At 38.9% G+C, this 14,147-nt stretch overlaps 1 protein-coding gene across 1 annotated transcript in view; it reads right to left on the bottom strand.

The window, feature by feature from the left end:
* POC1A (POC1 centriolar protein A) overlaps positions 1 to 14,147 on the bottom strand; it is a 122,649-nt gene that overhangs the window by 80,569 nt on the left and 27,933 nt on the right. Inside the window, exon 5 of the mRNA XM_053721018.1 lies at positions 5,791 to 5,898. Coding sequence (XP_053576993.1) covers positions 5,791 to 5,898 — 108 coding nt within the window. The remainder of the gene's footprint in view (positions 1 to 5,790; positions 5,899 to 14,147) is intronic.

Raw genomic sequence — 14,147 nt, forward strand, 5'->3', positions numbered from 1 at the left:
GGGTATCCTAGGCAAAGTACCCACCTCCTTTAGGCTTAAGGGGTTAAAGAAAAAAAGAAGTATTTGTTCTAAAAACGGAATTTATGCTTACCTGATAAATTACTTTCTCTTGCGGTGTATCCAGTCCACGGATTCATCCTTACTTGTGGGATATTCTCATTCCCTACAGGAAGTGGCAAAGAGAGCACACAGCAGAGCTGTCCATATAGCTCCCCCCCTAGCTCCACCCCCCAGTCATTCGACCGAAGGTTAGGAGAAACCATAAGGTGCAGTGATGACTGTAGTTTAAACAAATTTTTTTTTATTAACCTGACTTAATTGCCAGGGCGGGCCGTGGACTGGATACACCACAAGAGAAAGTAATTTATCAGGTAAGCATAAATTCTGTTTTCTCTTGCAAGGTGTATCCAGTCCACGGATTCATCCTTACTTGTGGGATATCAATACCAAAGCTTTAGGACACGGATGAAGGGAGGGAACAAGACAGGTAACCTAAACAGAAGGCACCACTGCTTGCAAAATCTGTCTCCCAAAAATAGCCCCCGAAGAAGCAAAAGTATCGAATTTGTAAAATTTGGCAAAAGTATGCAGTGAAGACCAAGTCGCTGCCTTACAAATCTGTTCAACAGAAGCCTCATTCTTGAAAGCCCATGTAGAAGCCACAGCTCTGGTGGAATGAGCTGTAATTCGTTCAGGAGGCTGCTGTCCAGCAGTCTCATAAGCCAATCGGATGATGCTTTTCAGCCAGAAGGAAAGAGAGGTAGCAGTCGCTTCCTGACCTCTCCTCTTACCAGAATAGACAACAAACAAGGATGATGTTTGTCTGAAATCCTTGGTTGCTTGCAAATAGAATTTCAAAGCACGAACCACATCAAGATTGTGTAATAGCCATTCCGTCTTTGAAGCTGGATTAGGACACAGGGAAGGAACAATGATTTCCTGGTTAATATTCTTATTAGAAACAACTTTAGGAAGAAAACCAGGTTTGGTACGCAAAACTACCTTATCTGCATGGAACACCAGATAGGGTGAATTACACTGCAAAGCAGACAATTCTGAAACTCTTCGAGCAGAAGATATAGCTACCAAAAACAAAACTTTCAAAGATAATAACTTAATATCTATGGAATGTAAAGGTTCAAACGGAACCCCTTGAAGAACTGAAAGAACTAAATTTAGACTCCATGGCGGAGTCACAGGTTTATAGACAGGCTTGATTCTGACTAAAGCCTGAGCAAACGCTTGAACGTCTGGTACCTCTGCCAGACGCTTGTGTAAAAGGATAGACAGAGCGGATATCTGTCCCTTTAAAGAACTAGCTGACAAGCCTTTCTCCAATCCTTCTTGGAGAAAAGACAATATCCTTGGAATCCTAATCTTACTCCACGAGTAACCCTTGGATTCACACCAACAGATATTTCCGCCATATCTTATGGTAAATTTTCCTGGTGACAGGCTTTCTAGCCTGGATCAAAGTATCTATAACTGATTCAGAGAAACCACGCTTAGATAGGATTAAGCGTTCAATCTCCAAGCAGTCAGCTGCAGAGAAACTAGATTTGGATGCTTGAATGGACCCTGAATTAGAAGATCCTGCCTCGTTGGCAGTGTCCAAGGTGGGACAGATGACATGTCCACTAGGTCTGCATACCAAGTCCTGCGTGGCCATGCAGGCGCTATCAGAATTACCGAAGCCTTCTCCTGTTTGATTCTGGCTACCAAACGAGGGAGAAGGGGAAACGGTGGAAAGACATAAGCCAGATTGAAGGACCAAGGCGCTACTAGAGCATCTATCAATGCCGCCTTGGGGTCCCTGGACCTGGATCCGTAGAGAGGAAGTTTGGAGTTCTGACGGGACGCCATCAGATCCAATTCTGGAATGCCCCATAGCTGGGTCAGCTGAGCAAAAACCTCCGGGTGGAGTTCCCACTCCCCCGGGTGAAAAATCCGCCTCCCAGTTGTCTACACCTGGGATGTGAATTGCAGATAGATGGCAGGAGTGATCCTCCGCCCACCTGATTATTTTGGTTACTTCCTTCATCACTAGGGAACTCTTTGTTCCCCCCTGATGATTGATGTACGCCACAGTCGTGATGTTGTCCGACTGAAATCTGATGAATTTGGCCGCCGCTAGTTGAGGTGATGCCTGAAGCATGTTGAATATCACTCTCAGTTCCAAAATGTTTATCGGGAGAAGAGACTCTTCCCGAGACCATAGGCCCTGAGCTTTCAGGGAGTCCCAGACGCTCCCCAGCCTAACAGACTGGCGTCGGTCGTGACAATGATCCACTCCGGTCTGCGGAAGCACATTCCCTGAGAAAGGTGATCCTGAGACAACCACCAGAGAAGAGAATCTCTGGTTTTCTGGTCCAGTTGTATCTGAGGAGACAAATCTGCATAATCTCCATTCCACTGTTTTAGCATGCACAGTTGCAGTGGTCTGAGATGTATTCGAGCAAAGGGGACTAAGTCCATTGCCGCTACCATTAATCCGATTACCTCCATGCACTGAGCTACAGACGGCCGAGGAATGGAATGAATAACTCGGCAAGTAGTTAAAAGCTTTAACTTTCTGACCTCCGTCAGAAATATTTTCATTTCTACCGAGTCTATTAATGTTCCCAGGAAAGGAACCCTTGTGAGCGGGGACAGAGAACTTTTTTCGATGTTCACCTTCCACCCGTGAGACCTTAGAAAGGCCAGAACAATCTCCATATGAGCCTTGGCTCTGGGAAAAGACGACGCCTGTATTAAGATGTCGTCCAAATAAGGTGCTACTGCAATGCCCCGCGGTCTTAATACCGCCAGAAGGGACCCTAGCACTTTTGTGAAAATTCTGGGAGCGGTGGCCAACCCGAAGGGAAGGGCCACGAACTGGTAATGCTTGTCCAGAAAGGCAAACCTTAGGAACTGATGATGATCTTTGTGGATAGGAATATGTAGGTATGCATCCTTTAGATCCACGGTAGTCATATATTGACCTTCCTGGATCATAGGTAAGATTGTCCGGATGGTCTCCATCTTGAATGATGGAACTCTGAGGAATTTGTTTAGAATTTTTAGATCCAGGATTGGCCTGAACGTTCCTTCCTTTTTGGGAACCACAAACAGGTTTGAGTAATAACCCAGTTGCCTTGGGCTGTGAAGCGTTACCCTCTTGCTTTGCGGTTGCAGAGGTAGAAGCAGGACCGCTCCTGAATTTGCGAAAGGAACGAAAATTAGCCTTGTTTTTAGCCTTAAAAGGCCTATCTTGCGGGAGAGCATGGCCCTTTCCCCCGGTGATATCCGAAATAATCTCTTTCAACTCGGGCCCGAAAAGGGTCTTTCCTTTGAAAGGGATATTCAGTAATTTTGTTTTGGACAATACGTCAGCCGACCATGACTTGAGCCAAAGTGCTCTGCGCGCCATAATGGCGAAACCAGCTTTAAAGCATTAATTCTATCCATGACTTTGTCATATGAAGTCTCCCTCTGGAGCGACTCCTCCAGTGCCTCAAACCAAAACGCCGCTGCAGTAGTTACAGGAATAATGCAGGCAATAGGTTGGAGAAGGAAACCTTGTTGAACAAATATTTTCTTTAGTAAACCTAACTTTTTATCCATAGAATCTTTAAAAGCACAACTGTCTTCAATTGGGATGGTTGTGCGCTTAGCTAGTGTCGAAACTGCCCCCTCTACCTTAGGGACTGTCTGCCACGCGTCCCGCCTGGGATCAGTTATTGGGAACATTTTCTTAAAGATAGGGGGGGGGGACAAAAAGGTACACCTGGTCTCTCCCACTCCCTAGCAACAATATTCGCCACCCTCTTAGGGATCGGAAACGCATCAGTGTATACAGGGACTTCTAGATATTTGTCCATTTTACACAATTTCTCTGGGACCACCATAGGGTCACAATCATCCAGAGTTGATAAAAACTCCCTAAGCAATACGCGGAGGTGTTTCAATTTAAATTCAAACGCTAGTGAATCTGATTCTGCCCGCTGAGAAACCTTTCCTGAGTCAGAAATTTCTCCTTCAGACATCACATCCCTCGCCCCTACTTCAGAGTGTTGTGAGGGTACATCAGATAAACCTCCCAAAGCTTCCGACTGCTCCTTATCTGTTCTTAAAAACAGAGCTATCTCGCTTTTTAGGGAAAAATGGCAGTTTGGATAGAAAGGCAGCAAGGGAATTATCCATCACTGTCGCTAGTTGTTGCAATGTAATAGGTGCCAATGCACTAGAGGTACTAGGTATCGCTTGAGCGGGCGTAACTGGTGATAACACATGGGGAGAGGAAGGCGGACTATCCTCATTACCTTCAGTCAAAGAATCATCTAGGGCTATAATTTTAAGTGACACAATATGATCCTTAAAGTGTATAGACACATTAGTGCACTTGGGACACATTTTGAGTGGGGTTTCAACATGGCTTCTGAACACATAGAGCAAGGCTTTTCCTTAGTGTCAGACATGTTTAACAGATTAGTAATATACACAAGCAGGCTTGGAAAACACTTTAATCAATACAAAATACAATTTGAAATAAACGGTACTGTGCCATTAAGAAATAAAAAGCGCACACAATTTTACAAAACGGTGAAAAATGAACCAAATCACTTGAAATTTTCACAGTATGTGCCTAATGTTTCGATATGATTGCACAACAAGTTTCCCTTTAATGCCCAAACCGGAGCAGTCTAAAGTCTGCAACCGGATAATAAACTACAGCACCTTGCCACAGCAGCCTGCTGTGTCCCTACCTGCCCTTAGGGATTAGTTTTGTGAAAGTCAAGCCTCTGGAAGTCCTCAAACAGTCTCTGAACCCTCCATGTGAAGCAGCATGAGCAATCTGTCAGGATTAACTGCGCAACTGAGGCGCAAAATTAGGCCCCTCCCACTCCAGAGTTGTGAGGCCTTCAGAAACCCCATTTTAGGTGACTAAAATAATGCCATGTGGAATAAAAACCCCGTAATAAACACACCAAAAGTGTTTAAAAAGTGTCTATAATGAGTATTTTGTTAAATAAAATAATCGATTGCCCTGCAAAAGTGCCAACCAGTCTATTGAGCCCTCTTAAATAAGCCTTCAGTTCTATACTGAGTCTCAGAACATGGCTTACCCTTCCCACATGGGGATTCTTGTCAGTCTTCTAGCATTATCTTATCTTGACTAGAAAAAGGATGACTGAAACATACCTTAATGCAGTTAAGCCTGCAAACTGTTCCCCCCAACTGAAGTTTTCTGGTACTCCTCAGTCCTGTGTGGGAACAGCAATGGATTTTAGTTACAACATGCTAAAATCATTTTCCTCTCAGCAGAATTCTTCATCACATTTCTGCCAGAGAGTAAATAGCACAAACCAGTACTATTTAAAAATAACAAACTTTTGATTGAAGATATAAAACTACAAATCTAACACCACATTCACTTTACCCTCCCGTAGAGAGGCCCTGCTGCCAGAGCCGGCAAAGAGAATGACTGGGGGGTGGAGCTAGGGGGGGAGCTATATGGACAGCTCTGCTGTGTGCTCTCTTTGCCACTTCCTGTAGGGAATGAGAATATCCCACAAGTAAGGATGAATCCGTGGACTGGATAGACCTTGCAAGAGAAAGCTTTATTTCAGTTATAATCCACTAGAAACAGAATCTATATGCAGATGACCTAGCTACCGATTTACGGAGCCAAAGTTTTATAAACCTTTAAAGAAAAAGAATAAAAAATGTGAATATGTTCTTACATATTAGTTATAGAAAAATAAGAAATCAGGTACCAAATAAGATTTACAATTGATAAACTGAACTCACCCTCCATGCTCACAAAAAGAATGTATACATTCTCTGCTTGTTTTGTCCCAGAGCTTTATAGTTTTGTCGTCACTTGCTGAAACTATAAGCCTTCCATCAGGAGAAAATCTGAAACCAAGAGTAAAAGAAAAAGAATACAAATAAATAAAAGATTGCATTTTGTGTGGGTTTTTTTTTTTTAGTTTAAAAGGGACACTGAACCCAAAACAAAATTATTTTGTGACTCAGACAGAGCATGCAATTTTAAGCAACTTTCTAATTTACTCCTATTATCAAATTTTCTTTGTTCTCTTGCTATATTTATTTGAAAAAGGCGGCATCTAAGCTAAGGAGCGAGTCATTTTTGGTTCAGAGCTCTGGACAGCACTTGTTTATTGGTGGGTGAATTTATCCACCAATCAGCAAGAACAACCCAGGTTGTTCACCAAAAATGGGCCGGCATTTAAACTTAAATTCTTGCTTTTCAAATAAAGAGACCAAGAGAATGAAGAAAATTTGATAATAGGAGTAAATTAGAAAGTTGCATGTTCTATCTGAATCACGAAAGAAAAAAAATTGGGTTCAGTGTCCCTTTAACCCAGTTAGTGCTAAACATACCCCTGTGTTAAGGCCATTTTTAGTCATTTGGCAGTCATTGCATTGTTACACCAGTTTCGGTATTTTTTTTCTGTGCGTTATCTGCACAAATCACATCTTCTTGTTGGGTTTTTTTAAACAGCAGACCAAGCACCTTTTCCCCTAATATTTAAAAACATATTTTATAGCCCCATAAAATCAGTTTACCTTCCAAAAAACACCAAAATTTAGGATTTTATACCTATACTGTTCAATAAAATAATTGAAAAAATAATGTATTTATCATTTAGTGCCATATTGCAATATATATGCAGAAAATGATTAGGTATAAAAGTACCTGACCATAACCCAGATTTTTTTTTGCATGATTAAGAATTATTTTTTTAAACAACTTTTCAATTTACTTTTGTTAACAGAGGCAGAACTTTTTTTTTCACTTTCTGTGTTTAAATTTTTTGAAAGTTACAATTTTTCTGCAGTTCATTTTGAAATGAAATTCAATATCAATTCAGGCAGTAACACGAAAAGCACCAGGTCAAATGCAATGTGTTGATTTATTGGAGAATAAAGCAATTTTCAAAGTTGTATAATATATTGCAGCAGTTGAAAATTGCATTGCAAATTAGCTGCAGAGAAAAAAAATGGTTAAGTTTTAAAATGTTGAATAAGTTTGTTTCCTTTGCTCTTGGTCACTGGTCCGCCGTCCCACACCTATTCCGCTAAGCCTGGAGTCCTTACTAGGTTCCTACCCTTCGACCTAGGTCCTGTCCCCCTTCCTCTTCCCCAGATGACCCCCCCCCCCTCCTCTTCCCCCTTCCCATTCACATCAGATTAATGTGAACAACTTTGATAACCCCCCATACTGGATACAGGGATAGTGTATGTATGTTTATTTCACTTACACATTGTACTTCCTTAAGTTTCCACTGTCTATGTTATGTTGTTGAAATTGTACGCATTGGTCGTACTTTTGTTGTACTTGCTTATTTTATTTGAAAATCTAATAAAATCTTTAAAAAAAAAAAAAAAAAAAATAATACCTGAGAATGAATGAATGAATTTCAATTTTAAAGGGACATTAAACCTAAAATGGTTTTCTATATTATTCAGATAGAGCATACAATTTTAAACAACTTTCTAATTTGCTTTGTTATCTTGGTATCATTTGTTGAAAAGTATACCTAGGTAGGCTCAGGAGGTGGGAGCTGCCTGCTAATTGGTGGCTGCACATATAAGCCTCGTCATTAGCTTACTGATGTGTTCAGCTAGCTCCCAGTAGTGCATTGCTTCAACAAAAGGATACCAAAAGAATAAAGCAAAAAATTGGAAAAAAATATATAAATAAATTAGAAATGTGTTTAATGATGTATGCTCTATCTGAATCATTAAATATTTTTTGGGGGGTTTATGTCCTTTAAATGAGAAATAATTTTGCAAAAATGCTTCTATTTAGACATTTAAATGCAGCTACATTTCAATTTAGAACTTTATATCGCTTTAAAGTGATGGTACATCCTAGCGTTTCAAAAACCACTAGGATTTACCAGCACTAAAAGTAAAAGGTGACTTTCATTCACAAGTTAAAAAAAAAACAAAAAAACACGTGTAAAAAATCACCTTCGTTTTGCTGCTGCTTCACTGCTAACCTAGGAGCCTCTGGCCGCCTACAGCAAAACTCAATGTTTTCACTGAGGTGATGCTTCTATCTTTTAGCCAATAGCTGTGCTAGCCATATGGCACTGTGCAGCCTAGCAAGGATATTGGCTAAGAGGTGGAAACGTCACCACACTTAAAAAAAAAAAAAAGTAAAATTGAGCTGTGCCATGGGCAGCTGGAGGCTCTTAGGTTATCAGTGAAGCCGTGGTGAAATAGAGGTGAATTTTACACTGTTTTTCTTTTCTTTTAAACTCTTGAATGAAAGTCATTTATTTTTAGTTACTTATTCCCCAGTTCTGCATAACAAGCACGGTTATATTAATATACTTTTTACCTCTGTATCTAAGCTCCTGCACATTCTTAGTGCATTTTACAATCTTGCATTTTAGCCATTTAGTGCTGTATCTTGTATAACAATTATTCTCCAGGAGAGTGAGCACAATGTTATCTATATGGCACACATGCAATAACACTATCTAGCTGTTGTGCAAGATTAAAACTTTTTCAAGATCAAGCCGAAACGCATAGAAACCTGATCACCCGACACACAGGATCACGAAGAGAGCTGAGAATACCTTCACTCGGCGGGACCGGAGGCTAAGCAAAGCATTCTATCCTAACAAAGGTGGCTTAACTTAAGAGCACTCAAAGGGAGGATTGGAGGCTAGCAGGTGACTGACAGGGGCTGAACATAAGAGCACCCAAGGAAAGATCGGAGACTAGCCGGTGACCAATTTAAGATTGACAAGCGACAACTCCATCTAGAGATCAAAAAGGACCACCATTTCAGCACACCGCAAATACAGGAGAAGATGGACATACCACGTACCTAAAGTCAGTACCGACATATCTTTTTGAGGATCGGAGTCCTGGAAAACCACAGTGCACTGTGAGTACTCTCCAAAACACGGAGCTACCGATTACCAGGAAATACAGGTACTTCTATTGGGCATTACTGCTGAAGAAAGTGCTTAAGAGCACCACACATTGCAATTGTACACGGATATCTGTAACAAAGTTGCACGCTCTGTTTTCATAGACTTAAGCTTCAACTCTAACACATCTAAACTTTCTATGAGCTTCAGCAACATAGTATTCACTAGTAGCTTAAAATCAGTTACCGTAGGCACCCATTGTATGTATAGGCATGCTTTTTTAGCATTATATATCAGATTATCTAGTGTTAGAAGGGAAGTTCCGGAACCACGGATAGACCACAGGGTCACAGGGTCCTCCAATAATGAATCAGTTAGTCCGGAGTGCCGTAGCCTGGGAGATCAGGCCCAAGGTATGTAATCCAAAGAAAAAGAATGGCAGGCACTACTCGGGGTGAAATTCAAACAGCAGTTTATTAGTTTAAGCCACACATAAACAAAAACAGGCTTAAAATAACTCCAGCAACATACGGACAGAAGGGTAGACACAGAGGGACAGAATGCCTGACGCGTTTCGCGCCCCCTAGTGGCGCTTAATCATAGGCTAAGTTAGTAACAGCAAGACACCCCTTATATACACACACACACACAAGGGAGTTAACCCTGCCCCCACCAACAATTAATTTTAAAACATACTGATGTATTCTTTAATATATTTAATGCTGAGGCGATTGAGTTATAAAAGAGAGACATGATATACCACCCTGCAATTGTTATAAATCTATTACTAGTATAAATATTAAAGAAATAGATAGATACTCCAATTAGGCTCACAATGAGACAGAAAAGTGCAAAAAGGAATACAGAAAAGGCACAAAAAAAGAAGGGGAAAAATTAAGACTAAATAAGTTAATATCCAAAATTATTATCCAAAATTGTTTATCAGCCTAGTCAAAAAAGCCAATACTCCTATATTAAAACACATATACTGAATAGACAAAAGAGTACAAATTCAATAAATAAATTATTCAAATGGTCTTCCAATTCATAATAAAAATAATAATAATAAATGTATATTTAGTACACAAATTAAATTTGAAAGGAGTCCGCGTATCAATGTATATGTGTAAATAGAGCATATAGATAAAACCTAAAGTGTCAATAAAGAAATTGATGTCACATTCCTTATTCATCCCATTAGGTATCCTAGTGTGTAATTTTAGGATCCAGTAAAGTTCTTTTCTATCTAGGATTTTATTTTTGTTACCACCCCTTGGGGGGAGGGTGACTCTATCAATGACTTGTATTGACATGTCTGCAATATGACTAAAGTGATGATAATTGAAATGGTTAGCTACTGCAGAGTCTACAAAATAGTTTTTGACATCCCTAATATGTTCACCATGTCTTGTTCTTATCTCACGTGACGTTTTCCCTACATATTGGCTTTTAAATAGATTACAGGTAAGTAGGTAGACCACGTAAAAGGTTCTACAATTAGCATAAAAATCTATTTGGTAAGTTTTATTATCATAAGAGGAACTAAAACTATTACCTACTATTATATTCATGCAAGTCGTGCATTGTCTACCACCACATTTAAAAATTACCCTTCTTTGAAAGCCAGCAAGTGGGATTTCGGTGGTTTTTGGTTGTAACCATACTGGGAGATAGAAATCTAGATAGAGTTTTAGGTTTTCTTGAGACAAAGCGGCAGTTGCCAATCAGGGGTTTTAAGATTGGATCACCCATTAGTAAATGGAGATGTTTTTTAAGTATACCAACTATACTCATGTATTGTGGTGAATACTCAGTAGAGAATACAACAGAGTCCCCTGACACGTTTTTCAGAGCCATGTCTCTTATTTAGCCTATAATTATTAGTTTTAACATGCTGTCTGCATATTTCTAAGTCATCGGGGTTGTATCCTCTGTTGATGAGTCTGTTTTTTAACTCCAAAGATTGTTCATCATAAATTTTGTCAGACTTCTTATTCCTACGAAGTCTGATAAATTGACCCTTTGGAATAGCTTTAATTAGATGAGATGGATGTTGAGAAGCGGCATGCAGGATTGTATTTCCAGCAGTGCTCTTCCTATATGTTTTTGTCATGATCGTGTCCCCAGCGGTGTACAGTGTAAGATCAAGAAAATGTATCTCTTTAGTATTCATTTCGCCAGTAAATTTCAAACCCAATTCATTAGTGCTGAAATAGAGTAGCATACTATTTAAAAGATCTGGATCCCTATCACTGTGCACCACTAGGAGCAGGTCATCTATATATCTGACGAAGAGCTCTATCTGTCCATACCAGGGGTTGGTGGGGGAGTAAACGTACATTAGCTCCCACCAGGCAACAAAAATATTGGCAAAGGCCGGGGCAAATTTTGCCCCCATGGCCGTCCCCCTTATCTGCAGATAGAACTCTCCGTCAAAAGAAAAAAAGTTGTGTGTTAGTAGAAATCTTAGAACATCACCTATATATAGTCTTACTGTGTCATCTAACTTGCCCTGTCGTTCCAAAGAAAAAATCAACTGCCTTAATTCCAAGGTGCTGAGGTATGCTGGTATAAAGAGACGTGATGTCTGCAGTTATCCAACAAAAATCCTCCTCCCACCTGATAGTGTCCAATGTTGCTCTTCGTCAGATATATAGATGACCTGCTCCTAGTGGTGCGCAGTGATAGGGATCCAGATCTTTTAAATAGTATGCTACTCTATTTCAGCACTAATGAATTGGGTTTGAAATTTACTGGCGAAATGAATACTAAAGAGATACATTTTCTTGATCTTACACTGTACACCGCTGGGGACACGATCATGACAAAAACATATAGGAAAAGCACTGCTGGAAATACAATCCTGCATGCAGCTTCTCAACATCCATCTCATCTAATTAAAGCTATTCCAAAGGGTCAATTTATCAGACTTCGTAGGAATACGAAGTCTGACAAAATTTATGATGAACAATCTTTGGAGTTAAAAAACAGACTCATCAACAGAGGATACAACCCCAATGACCTAGAAATATGTAGACAGCATGTTAAAACTAATAATTATAGGCTAAATAAGAGACATGGCTCTGAAAAACATGTGTCAGGGGACTCTGTGGTATTCTCTACTGAGTATTCACCACAATACATGAGTATAGTTGGTATACTTAAAAAACATCTCCATTTACTAATGGGTGATCCAATCTTAAAACCCCTGATTGGCAACTGCCGCTTTGTCTCAAGAAAACCTAAAACTCTATCTAGATTTCTATCTCCCAGTATGGTTACAACCAAAAACCACCGAAATCCCACTTGCTGGCTTTCAAAGAAGGGTAATTTTAAATGTGGTGGTAGACAATGCACGACTTGCATGAATATAATAGTAGGTAATAGTTTTAGTTCCTCTTATGATAATAAAACTTACCAAATAGATTTTTATGCTAATTGTAGAACCTTTTACGTGGTCTACCTACTTACCTGTAATTTATGTAAAAGCCAATATGTAGGGAAAACGTCACGTGAGATAAGAACAAGACATGGTGAACATATTAGGGATGTCAAAAACTATTTTGTAGACTCTGCAGTAGCTAACCATTTCAATTATCATCACTTTAGTCATATTGCAGACATGTCAATACAAGTCACTGATAGAGTCACCCTCCCCCCAAGGGGTGGTAACAAAAATAAAATCCTAGATAGAAAAGAACTTTACTGGATCCTAAAATTACACACTAGGATACCTAATGGCATGAATAAGGAATGTGACATCAATTTCTTTATTGACACTTAGGTTTTATCTATATGCTCTATTTACACATATACATTGATACGCGGACTCCTTTCAAATTTAATTTGTGTACTAAATATACATTTATTATTATTATTTTTATTATGAATTGGAAGACCATTTGAATAATTTATTTATTGAATTTGTACTCTTTTGTCTATTCAGTATATGTGTTTTAATATAGGAGTATTGGCTTTTTTGACTAGGCTGATAAACAATTTTGGATAATAATTTTGGATATTAACTTATTTAGTCTTAATTTTTCCCCTTCTTTTTTTGTGCCTTTTCTGTATTCCTTTTTGCACTTTTCTGTCTCATTGTGAGCCTAATTGGAGTATCTATTTCTTTAATATTTATACTAGTAATAGATTTATAACAATTGCGGGGTGGTATATCATGTCTCTCTTTTATAACTCAATCGCCTCAGCATTAAATATATTAAAGAATACATCAGTATGTTTTAAAATTAATTGTTGGTGGGGGCAGGGTTAACTCCCTTGTGTGTATATAAGGGGTGTCTTGCTGTTACTAACTTAGCCTATGATTAAGCGCCACTAGGGGGTGCGAAACGCGTCAGGCAGTCTGTCCCTCTGTGTCTACCCTTCTGTCCGTATGTTGCTGGAATTATTTTAAGCCTGTTTTTGTTTATGTGTGGCTTAAACTAATAAACTGCTGTTTGAATTTCACCCCCGAGTAGTGCCTGCCATTCTTTTTCTTTATATCAGATTATCTGTCTGTTGTTACTGATCATTTTAAGGATTTTTTTAAAATTGTGGACACCGGTGTCTTATGTTATTTAACTACAACAATAAACGTATGTATTTTATTTTATTAATTGTCTGTACACATTATTAGTTATAGATCAGTCATTATCGGATTGTAACTTGAAGTGAATATACTTTTTTATAAATATATATATATATATATATATATATATATATATATATATATATATATATATTTATTTAACCCCTAATTGTTCTTAAACATTAGGAATTAGCATTTTTTGCGCCACCTACAACTTTATATTTCTCTCTTTTAGCCGTTTCCTGGGGAAGGAACGTTTTTCAGGTGTGCATTATTCCCTGCTGCCACAGATAATAAACATCTCACTGTCTTTCTTTAAAAAAGCTAATAAAACTCACTGAGATAAAAAGCGACCTGCAGAGGCTTAGAAACAGGCAAACTTAGAGGTTATAAAGTAGATTGGTTATGCAAAGCTGGGGAATAGGTAGTAAAGGCGTTGTCTATCTTAAAGGGACACTGAACCCAAATTTTTTCTTTCATGATTCAGATAGAGCATGCAATTTTAAGCAACTTAATAATTTACTCCTATTATGAATTTTTCTTCGTTCTCTTGCTATCTTTATTTGAAAAAGAAGGCATCAGCTTTTTTTTTTAGTTCAGTACTCTGGACAGCACTTTTTTTATTGGTGGGTGAATTTATCCACCAATCAGCAAGGACAACC

This window comes from Bombina bombina, chromosome 7 (genome assembly GCF_027579735.1).
Source record: "Bombina bombina isolate aBomBom1 chromosome 7, aBomBom1.pri, whole genome shotgun sequence".
NCBI classification, from domain to species: Eukaryota; Metazoa; Chordata; class Amphibia; order Anura; family Bombinatoridae; genus Bombina; species Bombina bombina.